This window comes from Canis lupus, chromosome 3 (assembly GCF_003254725.2).
Source record: "Canis lupus dingo isolate Sandy chromosome 3, ASM325472v2, whole genome shotgun sequence".
NCBI classification, from domain to species: domain Eukaryota; kingdom Metazoa; phylum Chordata; class Mammalia; order Carnivora; family Canidae; genus Canis; species Canis lupus.
In genome coordinates, this window is record NC_064245.1 from 72,013,862 (window position 1) to 72,032,337 (window position 18,476).

The window sequence follows — 18,476 nt, forward strand, 5'->3', positions numbered from 1 at the left end:
CCCCACGACCCCCTGACCCCAGGCGGCGGCGGTCTGCCGGGGCTTCGGGGGACGGGGACGCGGCGGCCGCGCTCGGGGCTCCGGGGCTGCGGTCGGAACGGCGCCCTCGGGGCCGCGCGAAGGCAGTTGGGTTCCGAGGCGGCCTCGCCTGGTTCGGGGCACGGGCGGTGGCGGCCTCCGGCGCTCGCTTCGCTCGGGTTCCCGAAGGCGGGGCGCGCCGTCGGGCCTCTCTCGGTGTGTCCTGCGCGGTCCCCGGGCGGACGCGGCGGCGGAGCGCGGTGGAGCGCGGCGCGGAGGGACCGCGGCTCAGGCCCCGCGGAGGGCGGGTGGGCCGGCCCGGCCCGCGGGACCCGCGTCTCCATGGCAACCGGACGCCGCTCGGGGGCAGTTCCCGCGGGATTTGGCGGGCGAGCGGCTCCGCCTCGGTGGGAGTTCGGAGACACCTGTTCCCGCCCCGCTGGGGGCCGAGCGAGACCCTTTGCGCGCTTGGCCCGCCCGGGCCCGGGTCCCCGACTCTCCCAGGAGCACGGGCTTCCCCTCCTCCCGGACGGTCCGGGGCGCCCTCCTCGAAAGCAAGAATTCTGTGTCGGTGACGGCACCCGCCTTGGCGCCTGGGGCGCCGCAAACGCTCCAACAGGAAGAGTAGAGAGCTCCCGAAACAGAACAAACAAGCAAAGGCGGGGTGGGGGAAAAGACAAGCCTGCTTTATTTCCGTACTTTTTAGGACGACGAATATCATGCACTCTTCCAGGGCGACCTGGGTAAACGTCTTTGCCAACTTAAGGCCAAGTCCCTCCTTTCCAGGAATTGCCTGCAAAGAAAGACTTGGCTGAACTGGACCAACAGACTATCAGATTAACCTCGCTGCATCCCCCAATGATAGCATGCAAGTGGGAGCAAATACAGACCCCCGCCCCCAAAAAAAGGGTTTTAATACGGCTTCTTTAATTTTTTTAATAATAAATTTATTTTTTATTGGTGTTCAATTTGCCAACATACAGAATAACACCCAGTGCTCATCCCGTCGAGTGCCCCCTCAGTGCCCGTCACCCAGTCACCCCCACCCCCCGCCCTCCTCCCTCCGGCTTCTTTAATTTTTGAGTCCACCTAGGGAGCTCCTTCCTTCTCAGTCTTTGAAAACTCAGTGCAAACATCGCCTCTATAAATCCTTCCTGATGCTTGTATCAGAATATAAATTTAGCCACTGGGACAGAGACCCAGAAGAACCCATTGGCTTCAACAGAGCAAGTTTATTTCTCACCTAAAGTCCTGTTGGCACAGGGGCTCTCCTCCACAAAGTTGTCAGGGACCCCACTCCTATTTTACGGGGCATGTGAGGGCTTTGCCCTTGTCAGTTTAGTCTAGGGTGGCTTACCGCCAGGTCCATTGCCAGCCAGGGGTTGAGGAACTAGAGGAAAGGGAGGGCATGCTCATTCCTTTTTCAAGGACATAACCTGAAAGGTGCACACATCTCTTGGCCAGAACTCAGTCACATGGCATACCTAACAGCAGAAAGGGTTGGCCTATGTGTCCATCTAGAAATCAAGGGAACTGTCGCTATGGAAGAAGGGGAGGATCGGTATGGGGAAATGATTAGCAGTCTCTGCTACAAACCTCTGTCTCCCACCCCTTCATCCACTAGTGTACTCAACTTCCATTATTCCCAGAATGTCAAGTGTTGCCTCTTCTATGTCCCCATAACACTTTCTACATGCATGCATGCATTCCGTCCATAAAGTTAACAAATAAACATTAAATTCTTACCATGTATCTGACACTATGCTAAGCCCTGGAAGTAATAATGAATGTATGGAAATGATCAGGCACCTTACCCTCAAGAAATTAATGAATAGATGTACGTTAGCACCCTTCAATTTGTTTTATAAATATTTGTGAGCATACTGTATTCCTCCTCCTTCTCCCACCTTGCTACCATGTAGCCCATAAAACACACAGTCTTGGGCAGTCCAGGTGGCTCAGTGATTTAGCGCCACCTTCAGCCCAGGGTCTGATCCTGGAGAGCCTGGATCAAGTCCCAAGTCGGGCTCCCAGCATGGAGACTGCTTCTCCCTCTGCCTGTGTCTCTGCCTCTCTCTCTCTCTCTCTGCCTTTCTCTCTCTCTCTGTGTCTCTCATGAATAAATAAATAAAATCTTTAAAAAAATTTAAAAAAACACTCAAATACTTTTATTAACTCGTTTTATTTTTACTATATGTAATATTATTTTATTCCCAGATATTAGTAAAATATCATTGTCACACACACACACATGCACAGAAGATTACAAAAATGAAGATGCCTTAGGGGTCGGGTCATGATACATTTCATTATGCATCACACGGTACACAGTACAGTCTGCTGAAAATGTGAGGCAAAGCTAGCTATCAACTTTAAAGTACTATTAGTCTTTCAAAATGTAACTGAGGAGCCTCTTATTTTTCCACGATAGGTCAATGTAAGAGACAACTCACGATATTGAAAATGAAACTTAACGAGATTCTCTATCCCCAAAGTAAAGCTTAAGCAAAGAGTTGTGGGGGAGTGAGTTCATAGTTAACTGTTTGTTCTAATTGTGTGTATAATCCTCTTTACCTCTCACTTCTGGTTAATGGTCTCATTGTGGACTTAAATCTCGGGGAGGACGGTACAAAAGTCGCCGTAGAGATAGGTGTGTGGATTCAACTGTTGTGAAAGCAGAGCAGTAAAAAATGTGGTCTTTGTTTAAGTCACTCTTTGTAATATGACCAGAACATTAAATCAGAGATAGTGTAGAAAATTAAAAGCTAGTTACCTGGAGCTTTCTACCAAAAGAACTTAGAGGAGTGATTTTCTTTCCCCAGGGGGTAGAGTATTTGAAATATTTGTAAATTAACATTCCTTGCATTTGACTCAGAGTAACTAGTGTAAAATAGGTATTTAAAATACATTATCTCACTTGCTTCAAGTTAATCCAGGCCTATAAACTGTGCTCAGCTTCACTGAAGCTTGTTATAGAAGTATAAAAAAGTGTATGAAACATAAAGAATTTTATTTTATTTTTTTAAAGATTTTTTTTTATTTACTTATTTGACACAGAGTGAGCACAAGCAGGGGGAGCTCCAGGCAGAGGAAGAGGGAGAAGCCAACTTCCCACTGAGCAGGGAGCCCAATGCAGGCTCCATCCCAAGACTGGGATCATGACTTGAGCTGAAGGCATACCCTTAATGGACTGAGCCACCCAGTTGCCCCAAAACATAAAGAATTATTTTTTTAAACATAAAGAATTTTAACTTGTGTTTTTAAACACAAAACTCAATTTATAATTATTGTCATTTAAAAATAAGTCTATTTTCTCTGCAATATTTTTTTCCTTATTCTTTTGTATTTTATAGATACCTAGTGTTCCATTGTGGACCTAAGCTATATCTAACTAGGAACTTTGGGGTACAAGGGCAGTATTAGGAGCCCTATTTGTCTGAGGATCCTCAGAACCTCATGGGTAAACTGCATCTGGTTACTGATGGTCAGGTACTGAAATATTCTATCCCAGAGGAGAAAAGGGTGATGAATGCCCCAAAAGACAGGAAACTACTCACTTTGAGGTGGATGAATAGCATCCTTTGATGCTGGGTGAGAGTTGGTATGAAGGAATACTTCACATATCTTAGAGGGTAGCATTACTCAAGTGTCCTCTTGCCCAATCCCTGTGGAAACTTGTCGCAAATGACTTGAAATGGTAAGATGATAATGCAAAGATCACTTTGGGAAAATCAAAATATGATTGTGGTTCTTTAACACAAGCCCATCAAAGATTAACCAAAAGAGCTATAATCATTTGAAAAGGAGGGGGAAAATCTTTCTTAATTAAGAAGCAGCAGACAACTGGGATGGAGCGGAGTCCTGAATGATGAGGCAAGTGGAGAGGAACAAAAGTCCAAACCATAGCAGTTCATAAACGGCATCCTTAGAAGCAATATTCTGAAATTTAAAAGCCAAATATGCCAACAACTAAGGAAGAGTTGGAGTTACCTGGGGTGCAACAGGGAAAGAGGTTCAGGAGGTCTACTAGTGGGGCACCTGGGTGGCTCAGTCCGTTGAGCTTCTTCCTTCAGCTTGGGTCATGATCTCAGGGTCCTAAGATCCAGCCCCACATTAGGCTCCCTGCTCAGTGGACAGTCTGCTTTTCCCTCTGCTCTGTCTCTCCCCACTGCTCATGCTCTCTTTGTCAAATAAATAAAACCTTAAAGAAAAGAGGTTCATTTTCCCAGGCTTGATTGCCTTTGGTGGCCCCGGAGACAAGAGGTTACAATAGACAATCATCATAATAGATTGCACCAACACAGTAGTTTTCCAGATGTGGTCATTCAAGTACCACTTTCGTGGGTGATTTTTCCACATCCATATACTACTATCTATACTATTTTCTCAATTTTTTAAAAAAAATCAAGATCACAGCTTTAATAGAAAACTGTGAATGGAAAATCAGCATCATTTGACATAAATGAAAATAATCACAATGAAAGCAAAATAATACTATTAGATTCTAGCTAGAAACAGTGTACCAGCACTCCAGGCCTAATGTTGACTGCTCTCAGCTAAAAAGGAAGATGAGGGGCGGCCCAGATGGCTCAGTGGTTTAGCGCCGCCTTCAGCCTAGGGTGTGATCCTGGAGGCCCGGGATCAAGTCCTACGTCAGGTTCCCCACATGGAGTCGGCTTCTCCCTCTGCCTGTGTCTCTGCCTCTCTCTCTCTCTCTTTCTAATAAATAAATAGATTTTTTTAATCTTTTATTTATTTATGACAGTCACAGAGAGAGAGAGAGAGAGAGAGAGAGGGCAGAGACATAGGCAGAGGGAGAAGCAGGCTCCATGCACTGGGAGCCCGACGTGGGATTCGATCCTGGGTCTCCAGGATCGTGCCCTGGGCCAAAGGCAGGCACCAAACTGCTGCGCCACCCAGGGATCCCTAAATAATTTTTTTTAATAATTTTTTTTAAAAATAAAAATAAAAAATAAAAAGGAAGATGGGCAATGTTAGAGAGGTGTTAAACACCAGCCCCAAAATGAGATTTTCTCCTTGTCAGAAGGCTCAAAAGAGCCTTGGATAAAGCAGCTTTCTGTTATGTATTTGTTATTCAATATTAATTCAGCATATCACTTTAAATCATCTCCCATACCTTTGATGGTGCTGGCTCTGCACTGAAGAAACTCCGTGTCAAGAAATTTGAATTCAAGCATTAGAGGAAAAATGCTTCTTCTGAAACAAGAGGTAGAAAATACAAGAAATTCATAACTGGCAAGAAAGACATTGGAAGGGGCACCTGGGTGGCTCAGTGGTAAAGCCTTTGGTTCAGGGTGTGATCCCGGGTCCTGGGATTGAGTCTTGCATCAAGCTCCCAGCAAGGAGCCTGCTTCTGCTTCTGCCTATGTCTCTGCCTCTCTCTCTCTCTCTGTGTCTCTCAGGAATAAATAAATAAAATCTTAAAAAAAGAAAAAAAAAAGAAAAGGAAAGACATTAGAAGGATCTTGTGTCACAAATGAACTCAGTCTGCTTACATGGCACAGTGGTAGTGGGAACTTTAAAACTAGATAGAATTAAAAAAGAAAAAAAAACTAGGTAGAATTAGAAGACCAGTTTTTTAGTCCTAATGTTGTCATGAATTAGTTACATAACCCCAGGCAAGTCTCTGTTTTTTATATTTGTTTCTTGATATGTTGAAGTCCAAGATTTATTTACTAAGAAAAAAATGAGTGAAGAAGAGACTGAGAAAGATTGGCAGTCAATAGGGGAAAGATATTTAAGTATCTTTTTAAAATAATATTTATTTATCAGTATTTATTTAAAATATCTATTCAAAAGGTTTTTTTTAAGCAAAGGTAGGCAGAATGGAGGAATAAAAGGACCAAGACATAAGATATACAGAAAAAAAAAAAGAAAAATGGTAAATATAAATCCTATCTGATCTGCAATTGCATTAAATGTAAATGGATTAAATACTTAACTAAAAAGCAGAGGTAATAGAATGGATTTAAAAATCCAACTATAGGACAGCCCCAATGGCTCAGCCATTTAGCACCACCCTCAGCCCAGGGTGTGATCCTGGAGACCCAGGATCGAGTCCCACATCAGGGTCCCTGCATGGAGCCTGCTTCTCCCTCTGCCTGTGTCTCTGCCTCGCTCTCTCTCTTTGTCTTTCATGAATAAATAAATAAATAAAATCTTTTAAAAAATCCAGCTACATGCTGACTGCAATAGGCATATTTTAGTTTCAAACACACAAATAGGTTGAGAGTGAGAGGATGAAAAACTATAGCCATCCAAACTAGAACCAAAAGACAGATTGAGTGGCTATACTCTTGTCAGACAAAATAGACTCTAAGACAATTGTTCTAGAATACTTTTTCCTAGAAAATAAGTCTTAGACTTGAATACATCAAATTATTTTGGCATTGGCAAAGGGTTAGTAAAATTGTGGTAGGTCTAAAAGTTCTTTTGAATCAATGATTTCATTGGGAGCTCTGGATGTGTGTTTTGGATCAAAACAAAACACATGCCTCAATGTTACAATATCATAGCAAACCAGACTGCATGGAAGAGGTAAAGGTATGGTTTTTATGGCGATCCCTGACCTAATGCTCAGAATGCATAATCTAATAGAAATGTCAGAGTCACTTTACACTGAGATTATATGTATTGCCTTAGCATTTAAATGCTTGAGCAAATATAAAAGAAACAAATATTAAAAATTAAATTTTCTTTTTCATATTCGGAAGTTAAGAATCATGAAGAGTTATATGAAATGGCGAGAAAGGATATTTTATGCTTTTATATAACTAAATAAAAACTTCCCATTCCCCCACAAAACTAAGCCAATCACACCAGACCGAACAATAAAAGCTCTGAGACAATAAGGACTCCACACTAGGTTTGAGTATACTATCTTATTCTAAACTAGATTCAGGGAGCCATCTGCTGGTAAATTGATGAGTTATTTTTTATTTTATTTTTTTTAATGGATGTGCAGTTAGGGTTGCCAGATAATATACAAGACATCCAGTTAATTTGAATTTCAGATAACCAACAAATAATATTTTTAGATTTATTTATTTGTTTGAAAGAGAAAGAGAGATAGGGCTAGCTGGGGGGAGAGCAGAGAAAGAGAGAGAGAGAGAGAGAGAGAACCTCCAGCAGACTCCCCACTAAGCACAGAGCCTGACCCTTACACCCTGAGATTATGGTCTGAGCTGAAATTAAGAGTCAGATGTTTAAACAATTGAGCCACCCATGTGCCCCCTGACAAATAGCTTTTTAGCATAAGTATGTCAGTACAATACTTGCTCCATATGCCAATGCTATTTTGTCTTAAATTTTCAATTATATTATTTCAAATGATTTAGAAAAGGTTTTCTTAAAATTCAGATTGTATAATTATTTAGGAATATACTTATTGCTATATTCTATGTGCATGAACTCTTTGTCTTCCCCTCTTTTATCTGGCTCCTTATCATTTTTTCTAAGGTGGAACCCAACACAGGCTTGAACTCACAACCTTGAGATCAAGACCTGAGCTGAGACCAAGAGGCAGATGCTTAACTGACTGAGCCATCCAGGTGCCTCTCCTTATCATTTTTTAATTGAGCCCTTCTTCCTAGTTTACTTCTTTCCTACTGCTACAGCCTCATATTTAAGGAATCTGAGTCAGTTACAACTAATGAATGAAAAATCAGATAATTCATTTTATTTTCTGTAGTACCTTAGTTGCAGATACTATTTATCTTTTAAAAAGTAAAGGTGCATATCTGTATGTTTTATTTTTGACCTTTAAATTTTTTAACTTATGTTTTGAACTGGTAATATATTCACGTGATTTTAGTTTAATACAAAATAAAGAATATTCATTGAAAATTCTCCCACCCTTAACCATCAGGCATCCAAAAGTTTCTTCATGTATAGGCAACCAATCTACTCTATGTGATCTTCAGCTATCTTAAGGACATTATTTTGAAGTGAAAACATACAACAGGGTCATCTTTCACGAAAAAAAAAAGTGCCACCGATGACAATGAAAAACATTTCTTTCCTTATTAGTTATGGTTTTCAATTGAACAGCTTAATTTTATTTTGCCTATGAAGCAAATAATAGCAAAATGTATTCTCTTAAATCTTGGTTGCCTCTGAATGATTGACTGTAGTTGTAAAATCCAGTTAATTAAAAACTTGCATTATAAAATATCACAAGATGGAGATGTTGTTCCATGAAAGTGACAGTTAAAGAGCATGAGAAAAAAAATCTTTTGTTTCTTTTTGAACATCTTTATTTTCTTCTTTATCTTGCTCCCTGTCTTCCTGTCATCCAAGGTAGTGAGGAATATTCAAAGAGCCTGTGTTCAAATCCCTGATTTGTCTCTTTCTGCCTGTAACTCTAAATTAAATAAACCTTTAGGAGCCTTAAGATTGTCTATAAATTCAGGCTTATGCTCTTATTATGAAGATTATATTAAATAATATATCAAAATGGCAAAGCCCTCCAGCAAAAGCCAAGGACACATACAAGTTGTGTTTATCACTCATTGCAGTGAGGGAGAATGCACACCCTTAGGAAAAGGGCTTCTCAATAAGAGAGTATTAGAAAGGACCCATTATAGGACTGGAGCTGTGGTTGGGTGATTTGTAGTAGGGGCCCAAGGAAGCAAGGTTCACTTTGGACTGAGTGCTGTCAGAATGCAAGGACAATCTATGGCTGGGTATTTCACCCTCTATTTACAGTATCCCCTTTTCCATTTTTTCTCTTTCTGCAGTTTGGTCATCTAAAGTCCAGAAACAGATGACACTCTTGATGTATTGTCAGAAGGCCAATAGTAGCCTATTACTATGTCATAGTACCTACATCATTCACCTTTCTTCATTTCATCATGTAGGCATTTTATCATCTCACATCATCACAAAGGGGAGTACAGTTCAAGAAGATATTTTGAAAGAGAGAGACCACATTCAAATAACTGTTATTACAGTACATTTTCATAATTATTCTATTATGTTGTTAATCTCTTACTGTGCCTAATTTATAAATTAAACTTTATCTAATGTACGTTTAGGGGAAAACATATTGAAAACAGATCCCTTCAGATCTAACTATTTTTTAAAGAATATTATTTATCCATTTGAGAGAGAGCATAAGCAGGGAGAGCAGCAGAGGGAGAGGGAGAAGCAGACACCTGCTGAGCAAGGAGCCCAATTCAGGGCTCCATCCCAGGACCCTGAGATCATGACCTGAGCTGAAGGCAGATGCTTAACTGACTGAGCTACCCAGGTGCCCCTCAGATCTAACTTTTAAGTTCATTTATCCAGGGCCGAAGCAGCATTTGGCCTAGGAATAGTTTGCCCTCATTACTGTGGCAAGTGAGCCTTAATATTCTAAAGAGTACCTATGAATTCTGAAGTTTTCCACTCTGTTGAAAAACTGTTAGGAGCTGTTAGGAGCTGTTAGGAGCAAGGACTATCTCTGGCCTCTGGTGAGCTCCAAGAACTTTTTCCTCTTTTCTATAATCTTCTCAGGTGTTTCTTTCCCTGACCTTGCCTAACTTCTTCACACACATTCACTGAGCAGCACTCAGCTGAATATCAAAAGGGCCCCTCTGCACATCTCCAGATTTGTCTCTCTGATCCTCTGCTTCACTCTGTGCATGCTGTCGTCCTTGGCTCCCTTGGACTTGCAAATCCATCTCCTCGACTCAGAGAGATGACTGGGCTCCACTTGGGCTCCACTTGGGCTCTACTTGGGCTCCACTTGGGCTCCCAGTTCAGAGTCCTAGAAATTGGCTCTAGGCAGTAAGGTGGAGGCAACTGGAGTCTTACCTCATTTGTTTCCCATCTCTCAGAGATCACTGTCCTTGGTGGCCTAGTGTCAGTATCTTGAATGCTCTGGTCTCCTACATTTTGCTCAGTTTTTTAGTTGTTTCAGGTGGGAGAGTAAATCAGATCCTTGTTATTCCATGCTGACTAGACACAGAAGCTGTCTTAAAAAAAAAAAAAAAGCATCATGTACTAAATCAAGTTACAAACAAACTTGATGGTACTTGTCTTACTTGTCTTGATTCAGGCTGCTGTAACAAAGTACCATAGACCGGGTGGCTTAGAAATTTCTTTCTCACAATCTGGAGGCTAGGGTGCCAGCATGGTCAAGTTCTGGTAAAAGCCCTCATCTGGTTTGCAGATGCAGTAAACTAGCTCTCTGTCCTCTTCTTACACAGGCACTAATTCCATTCCTGAGTGCTCCATCCATGATCTAGTTATCTCCCATAGGTCTCTCCTCCAAATATCATCACATTGGGGATTAAATTTCAACATGCAAATTTTGGGGAGAAACAAACATTCAGTTCATAATAACACTGAAAGCAGTTTTTTTACTCAATATAAAGAATGCCTTTCTATAACCCCACTTATATAAAAATAGAATAGTTTTCCCTTGGAAAGAAGTGTGTTCCCTGTCATGCAGATATAGACAGAGGTTATAAGCATTGTCTGAATAGTGTAGAAGATATTCAGTTATGCTCAACAAACTATAGCCTACAGGCCAAATCTGTCCCACCACCTGTTTTTTTTTTTTAATAAAATTTTATTGGCACACAGACATGCACTTTAAAAAAAAAAAAACATATTGTGTATACGTAAGGTTCTGTCATGCTAAAATGGCATAATGGGGGACACCTGGGTGGCTCAGCAGTTGAGCATCTGCCTTCAGCTCAGAGCCTGATCCCAGATTCCTGGGATCAAGTCCTGCATCGGGTTCCTTGTGTGAAGTCTGCTTCTCCTCCCTCTGCCTGTGTCTCTGCATCTCTTTCTGTGTCTCTCATGAATAAATAAACAAAATCTTAAAAATAATAATAAAATGGCATAATGGAGCACTTTTGATAGAAACTATGCCCTTCAAAGCCTAAAATTTCTTATCCTCAAAATAAAATAAAATAAAATAAAATAAAATAAAATAAAAAATAAATAAAATAAAATTTCTTGTCCTCTCCTGAAAAAAATTTGCCAACCCTAGATTACAGCATCATATATGGCTGATGTGGCAAAATGACTTCTTTGATCCCTTCCCAGCTCAACTTTCTAGGAGTCTGTGAAAGCAGAGAATAAATTTATTGCCTAATGCAAATTTTGCATCTTCTTCCATCACATATCTATATTCATTTTTTTTAACTTTTTAAATTTATTCTGTGTGTGAGAAGAGACCAAGCACACAAGAGCGGAGGGAGGGAGGAAAGGTGTTTTCCCTCTTCTTAGGGAGAAGCAGGCACCCCATTGAGCAGGGAGCCTGATGTAAGGGTACATCCTAGGACCCCAGGTTCATGACCTGAGCCGAAGGCAGCCACTTAACCAGCTGAGCCACCCAGGCGCCCTCTATATTTATTTTAATATAATATTCTCCTCCCCATCTCATTTCTTTGGGTAAAATTGATCCTCCCCAAATATCCCTATGTTTGTCCTTTAGCTTTGCATCTCTCCACCATGTATATATATTCCTTATGATGTAGTATCATTCATTCCCTTTCCCCTACTAGTTCTTCTGCTTCTTTTTTTCCTTCCTCTTTAACCTTCTCCCTTACTCTTTTTCTGCCTCTTCCTTCCCTTCTTCTTTGTCCCCCCTTCTCTTTCTCTGCCTCCTCCTTCTCATTTATAATTATTTATAATACCATACCAGACAGTATTCTAGACACTGGGGCTTTAGCAGTAACAAGATAATCTCTGCCATCACAAAGCTTACATTGGTACCCTAATTTGAAAAGTAAAACCATGGTGTTTTCAGGTCAAAAGCAAATGATTGTCACCAAAAAGCATTTCAGAGAATCCAAGACAAGACACACCCACCAATTTTCATGATGCAAGATAACAGAGTGATCATTCCCTAGGCTGTCAACTTGCTCTGAATCTTAAGTGGAAAAACCTTCTGATAACAAAACATTTAAAATTTCAACCAGAACGAGAGTGAGAAAAGATAGGGCACCGCTGTCCCCAAAGGACAATCTCAACACCACATGTGATTTTGTATATGTGCCACATCAAAATGTTCTCACCTGTAGTTGCTGAAAGAGATTTTCTTTTGAGCGTGAAAGATACAGTTACTGAAAGGGCATTTAACATGAAATAAATTATATTTTAGGAGCCACCAGTGCCCCACAGCCAATCTTCCAAATTTTATTAAAAACTAAAAATAACATATTTCAATCTCTATGCAAAATCTCCCCAACTCTAGTTTTTAATTAAATTTTTTTTAAAAACCCTCTCCTTTAGGAGAATGTACTTTTTTTAATCATTGTCAATTTTTTTCCTCAGACGCTTGAATTTAATAGGGAATATAAATTATGATCTTGGAAAATAAGCAATGCTAATTATAGAGAATCCATAACTGTGATACATTTAACCCCAGTAATTTAACAGTGACTTCATCTCTAAAATGAGTTTTGTGCTTTGGACTTCAAACTCTGTTTTACAGAAAACTTCTAAAATGGAATTGCTGCAAAGCCCTCAAGGTTTTTCAAACACAGGGACCTACTGTTTGGCAAACCTGCTTGATCTTTGTCTCTTTGTTCTCCTCTTGAATCCTGCTGCTGTCTGTTCCATGTCTCTGGGCATGCAGTTTATACTGTTAAAATTCTTTCAAAGTGAAATGTCTGTTCAGGAAAGGTATTCAGGAGGTCTAATAAATTACTCTGCTTCAAATAAACATTCCGATATCAACGACTGAATAAGGAAATCGTTTTAATAATAAGCTTGCTCATTATTTCTATTTCATTTGAACAGAACAACTTAAACTTATTTATTTATTTATTGAACAACTTAAATTTAGCTATTTTTATGAAAATATTAGATACTGGGCAGCCCGGGTGGCTCAGCTGTTTAGCGCAGCCTTCAGCCCAGGGCGTGATCCTGGAGACCTAGGATCGAGTCCCACGTCGGGCTCCCTGCATGGAGCCTGCTTCTCCTCTGCCTGTGTCTCTGCCTCTCTCTCTCTGTGTGACTATCATAAATAAAAATTAAAAAATAATAATAAAATATTAAAATAATAAAATATTTTTTAAAAAGAAAATATTAGATACTGCATAAGCTTATCAAAATTTTTCTTACCTGCTAGAAATGGAATATTTGCAGATAAAGATTAAGCAAATGCTATGAAAAAATTACTGAATTTAATGTAATATGCAAAGGAGTTTTGTCATTATATTTTCACTTATTACCTTCAAGACAGGAAAATTTCTTTTTTTTATTTTTTTTTTAAGATTTTATTTATTTATTCACGAGAGATACACAGAGAGAGAGAGAGAGGCAGAGGCACAGGCAGAGGGAGAAGCAGGCACCATTCAGGGAGCCTGACATGGGACTTAATCCCGGGTCTCCAGGATCAGGCCCTGGGCCAAAGGCGGTACTAAACCGCTGAGCCACCCGGGCTGCCCAAGACAGGAAAATTTCTGATAAATTTTTTTGTTAAGATTAAATGTAATTGCTGTGAATTCTTATTTAATAAGTTTGATTACTTGAAAACTGTCACTTCCCACTACTTAAATCTGTAATCTTCAATATAAACTTCCATAGTGCATATGATTACACATGGAAAATGGAAAATGTTAGTGCATGCACCATATGCAAAAATTAACCTCAAAATGGATTGAAACCCAAGTGCAAGAGCTAAAACAATGAAACTCTTAAAAGAAAACACATGAGTAAGTATTTGTGGCCTTGTGTTAGTTAATGATTTCTTAGGTATGACACCAAAAGCACAAGCAGTAGAAGAAAAAATAGATAAACTGGACTCCATCAAAAGTTTAAATATTCAACTTCCAGAGTAAGAACTTTAAAAAAAAAAAACAGTAAAAACTTTACTGATGGAAAAGACACTATCAAGAAAATGAAAAGACAACTTGAAAAAAAAAAAAAAAAAAAGAAAAGACAACTTGCAGAATGGGCTAAAATATTTACAATTATATATCTAATAAGGGACTTGTATTTAGTTATAAAGAACTCTTACTATTAAAAATAAAGACAAATAACCCAATTAAAAAATAGGCAAAGGATCTGAAGACATTTCTCCAAAGAAAATATACAAATGGCCAATGAACACATGAAAAGATGCTCCATATCAGTGGTTGTTAGGGAAATGCAAATCAAAACCATAATGAGAAACCACTTCACACTACCAGGGTGATTAGAATTAAAAAATAAAAAACCCCACACAACACAAAATAATAATAAGTGCTAGTGAGGACATAGAGAAATTAGAACCCTTAAACACTGCTGGTGAGAATGTAAAATGGTGCAGTTGCTTTGGAAAACAGATTAGTAGTTCCTCAAAACTTAAACACAAAATTATAATTTTACTCAGCAATTTCTTTCCTATGCAAGAGAACTGACAAAAGGTATTCAAACAAAAATTTTTACATGAATGTCCGTAGCAGCACTACTCACAATGGCCCAAAGGTAGAAAGAATCCAAATGTCCATCAACTGATGATTAGGTAAAATATGGTTTATTTGTACAATGGCATATCTGATCACAAAAAAGAATGAAGAATTGATACACAATACAACATAATGAACCTTGAAAACATCATGCCAAGTGAAAAAAAATTAGACCTAAAGACTACCTATTGTATAATTCCACTTATACAAAATGTCCAAATAGGTAGATCGATAGTGACAAAAAATAGATTAGTGATTGCCAGAGTAAGGGGGAGTGACAGGAGGAATGTCTGCTAAGGGATGTGGGATTTCTTTCTGAGGTGATGATAATGTTCTGGAATTATGTAGTGGTGATGGATGGACAGCTTTGTGAATATACTAGAAACCACTGAGTTGAATACCTTTAAAAAGTTGAATTTTAAGCATTCCAATTATATCTCAATCAAAAACTTATCGGAGATAAAAGTGGTAGAATATGACTGAGATCAACCCATATAGACCATGCTATCAATTAATTAGTTCTGGTTTATAAAGATGACAGCAAAGTAATTCTTTTTTTTTTTTTAAAGATTTATTTATTTGAGAGAGAGCATGTGCCCATGTGTGAGTGGGGGAAGGGACAGGCTGGGGAGGGGGGAAGAGTGGCAGTGGAGATCTCAAACAGTCTCCTCACTAAGCATAAAGCTGGATTCCAAGGTAGGTTTCAACCCCAGGATCCATGAGATCATGATCTGAGCTAAAATCACAAGTCAGATGCTTAACTGACTGACCCACCCAGGCACCTCAGCACAATAATTCTTTATAATGCTATTACATTTTATATATATATATATATATACATATATATATAAAATTTTAAAGTATAAAATTATAATTTGTTTATTACATGCATGTTAACCTGGAGAAAAAAATGAAGTTACAATTTATGAAAATTAGAAAGAAAGAGGTTGTTGGTGGTTCCGATAAAATATATCAACTTGAAAATAATTTTTATAACATATTAAGAAATATTTTTAAGTCTTTACCATTTATAAGAGAATGTGATACACATTTTGATAGATTGTCTACTATAAGACCAGCACTACACTAGGCTCCATGGGGCTTATATAAGAATTGAATGACAGTCCTTGCTTGAAATCTGTTTAAGGAAACAAAACTAACATAATGAAGCAGTTAGGGAGCAAGTGTGGCATATATTTTAGGACTAAATGGAATGTACATACTCCTAGGATAACAACACTGAATGTTCCTTAGTACTCTTCTATTTTAAACTTCTTTTTTTGCAGATCCTGACTTTAGGAAATAAGTGCCATAGAGTTCCAAAAAGGAGATAACACATCAATTCATTCAATGGATATTTAGTGAGTGCCTACTATGTGCCAGGCACTAAATCCCAGTAATTGAAATTATTATAAAAAATGAAAATAAGACACAATTTAGCAATGTGCATCTAGCATTGTGTATTGGAAGGAAATTAGAGGGATAATCATCTTTTTTTTTTAAGACTTTATTTATTTATTCATAAGAGACAGGCAGAGACATAGGCAGAGAGAGAAGCAGTCTCCCCGCAGGGAACCTCATGCAGGACTCGATCCCAGGACCCTGGGACCAAGACCTGAGTGGGAGATAGACCCTCAACCACTGAGCCACCCAGGTGTCCTGAGGGATAATCATCTTAATAACTGGTCTTTTTCATTATTGAACCTCCTTAGTTCAATTCTATCCTGTGATGTCATATGAACAATCTGAATGGAAAAGCAATGAAATTGGTGGTAAGGAAGCACAAGTGTTTCTCAAGGGGCATATATTTAAACATAGGTATTTATATTTTTTTATCATCAAAGAGATATTCAAATTGGTTGCTGTGAACATTTCAATCAGAATTTAACACTATTTTTCAGGGTAAACAGCATGAGATTAAACTACCTTTTAACTTTACAATTAATTTTTCCTCCAGAAAAAACATAATGGATTCTGGTCAGAGACCGATCAAGGTCCTCGTCTTCAGTTACTGGCTGTCTAACCTTGGATGAGTCATTTAATCTCTCAGTTTTAGTTTCCTTATCTGTAAAAAGGCGGTAGCAATATTTCCTACTTTGTTGGGTTGCCCTGAGTTTAAATAAAGTAATGTAAATAAAGGTTTTAGCATTGTCCTTGGTATGTCATAAGTCTTCAATTAATGTTAAATATGATCCTTGGGGAACAGATGGATTAATCAGCCTTTCCAGTTACAATTCACAAGCACGCATGGAGTTCTTGGAGATGGTAGATGTATTTTTCCCTTAAAATAATATATATTATTATTTTTTATATCTATATTTTTTCACTATTATTTTTCATTACCTATTTCTGAAAACAAAAACTAAACACCTAAGAAAGTCTTATTTGAAAGATAGGATTTGAATGAGAGCAATACAACATTGCATGTAAGACAAGTTTTAAAATGTGAACTTGCAGGGACTCAAATTCCTTGAGCTCAGAGTGGAAAAAATTCCTATTTAGAGAGCAAGGAAGACATTAAGCAGAAGGCAGGGATCTGAAGAACCAGCCATGGTAGAATGGGAGGTTCTTCAAAGCATAATAGGAGCTTTGCTTCTAGCAACAGAACCCAACACTTGAGTAACAGAAGATTCTATGAATTCGCCAAAACGAGACAAGAAACTGAGCAATATAAAATTTCATAGGAAGCCAAGTGATATATAGGCAGTTTATGAAACACTGCAGGTCATCTTATGGGCTTTGTTCTTCAATGAATAGGCATCTTTTCAAAGTTAAGGAAAATAAGACACAGATATTTAAAATTTAAATTAAAATATTTAATATTTAAAATATCTTATTTTAAAAGTTAATAGTAGGTCCAGGCTGAATATTTCTCACCATTAACTTGCTGAGGGAGGTGAATAAAGTAGATTAGCAGTTGCCAGGGACCGAGGGTGGGTGAGATGTAGAGTGATGCTAATGAGTGATGCTTGATTAAAATCAATGGGGATATGATGGTGAAGAGCATAGACATATGGCTCATGTCCTCACAGAGATTATAGTATCAATGAAGGAGATAAGATAGCAAAAACAATCATTGTGTTAAATGCAATGGTTAAGGGATACCTGGGTGGTTCAGTGGTTGAGTGTCTGCCTTTGGTTCAGGTCATGATCCTGGGTCCTGGGATTGAGCCCCACATCGGGCTCCTTGCAGGGAGCCTGCTTTTCCCCCTGCCTATGTCTCTGTCTCTCTCTGTCTCTCTCATGAATTAACAAAAAAATCTTTTTAAAAATATGCAATGATTAAATGCAACAGTTGCAGAAGTAAAGGGAACTGGGTCAGTGGCACTTATGCAGGAAGTGACTTGTAAGAATGAGTAAGAGTCAGAGGAAGAAGGGATGGGAAGCAGCAGGAAGTAAATTATGGCATTCCTGACAAAGTAGACAGTGTATTCAAAGAGATGAAATAGCACATGGCATATTTAGGACCTGAAAAAAATTTAGATCAATGGGAACAAGGTAGGAAGAAAGGAGAGGCTCAGAAATGGAGGTCAGACCACACAGGCACTCATAGATCATATTCAAGTTTGGCCTCTGTCCCAGAAACAATGGAAAACCATCAAAAGTTTTTAAGGAGGCAAGTGACATGATCTGATTTGTTTTTGATAGATCACTTCAGAATGGGGAAAGATTAGTATGAGGCAAGCCTGAAGACAGGGAGACTAGTTGGGAGAGATAATCTTGGTAGAGAGATGTGACTGAACCAGGCTGGTAACCCTGTGGATGATAAGAGGTAGAAAGATGGAAGAGGTTTTGGAAGTTCAATTAGCAGGACTTAGTGATTAATGGGAATGAGATATTAGGGGGATTCAAGGATTATTCCAAGCTTTCTGGTGTGGGCAACTTGGACTCATTCACTGAGCCGAGAGCACAGAAGTGGAGGAGATTTGGGGAGATTTCAATTTTATAAATGTTAAGTTTGAGGTGCCTCTGAAGATTGCAAATGAATATGCCTAGTGGGTAGTACAAATCTAAAGCTCAGGAGAAGGACTAGCCTGGAGCCAT

The 18,476-nt window shown here is 39.1% G+C and overlaps 1 protein-coding gene and 1 long non-coding RNA gene across 2 annotated transcripts in view; both read right to left on the reverse strand.

Annotated features, from left to right (window-relative positions):
- Positions 1-661, reverse strand: part of NSUN7 (NOP2/Sun RNA methyltransferase family member 7) — a gene marked incomplete at its 5' end in the record, with an annotated part of 59,694 nt that extends 59,033 nt beyond the window's left edge. The window contains one exon of the mRNA XM_049107736.1: positions 18-661. Coding sequence (XP_048963693.1) covers positions 18-661 — 644 coding nt within the window. The remainder of the gene's footprint in view (positions 1-17) is intronic.
- A 24-nt stretch (positions 662-685) lies between these two features.
- LOC112654073 (uncharacterized) lies at positions 686-9,998 on the reverse strand. Its single transcript, XR_003132710.3, has 4 exons — positions 9,835-9,998; positions 5,156-5,235; positions 3,576-3,706; positions 686-811 (listed from the first exon to the last, which is right to left on the reverse strand). It is a non-coding gene; the product is annotated as an uncharacterized LOC112654073 (long non-coding RNA).
- Positions 9,999-18,476: the final 8,478 nt, after the last annotated feature.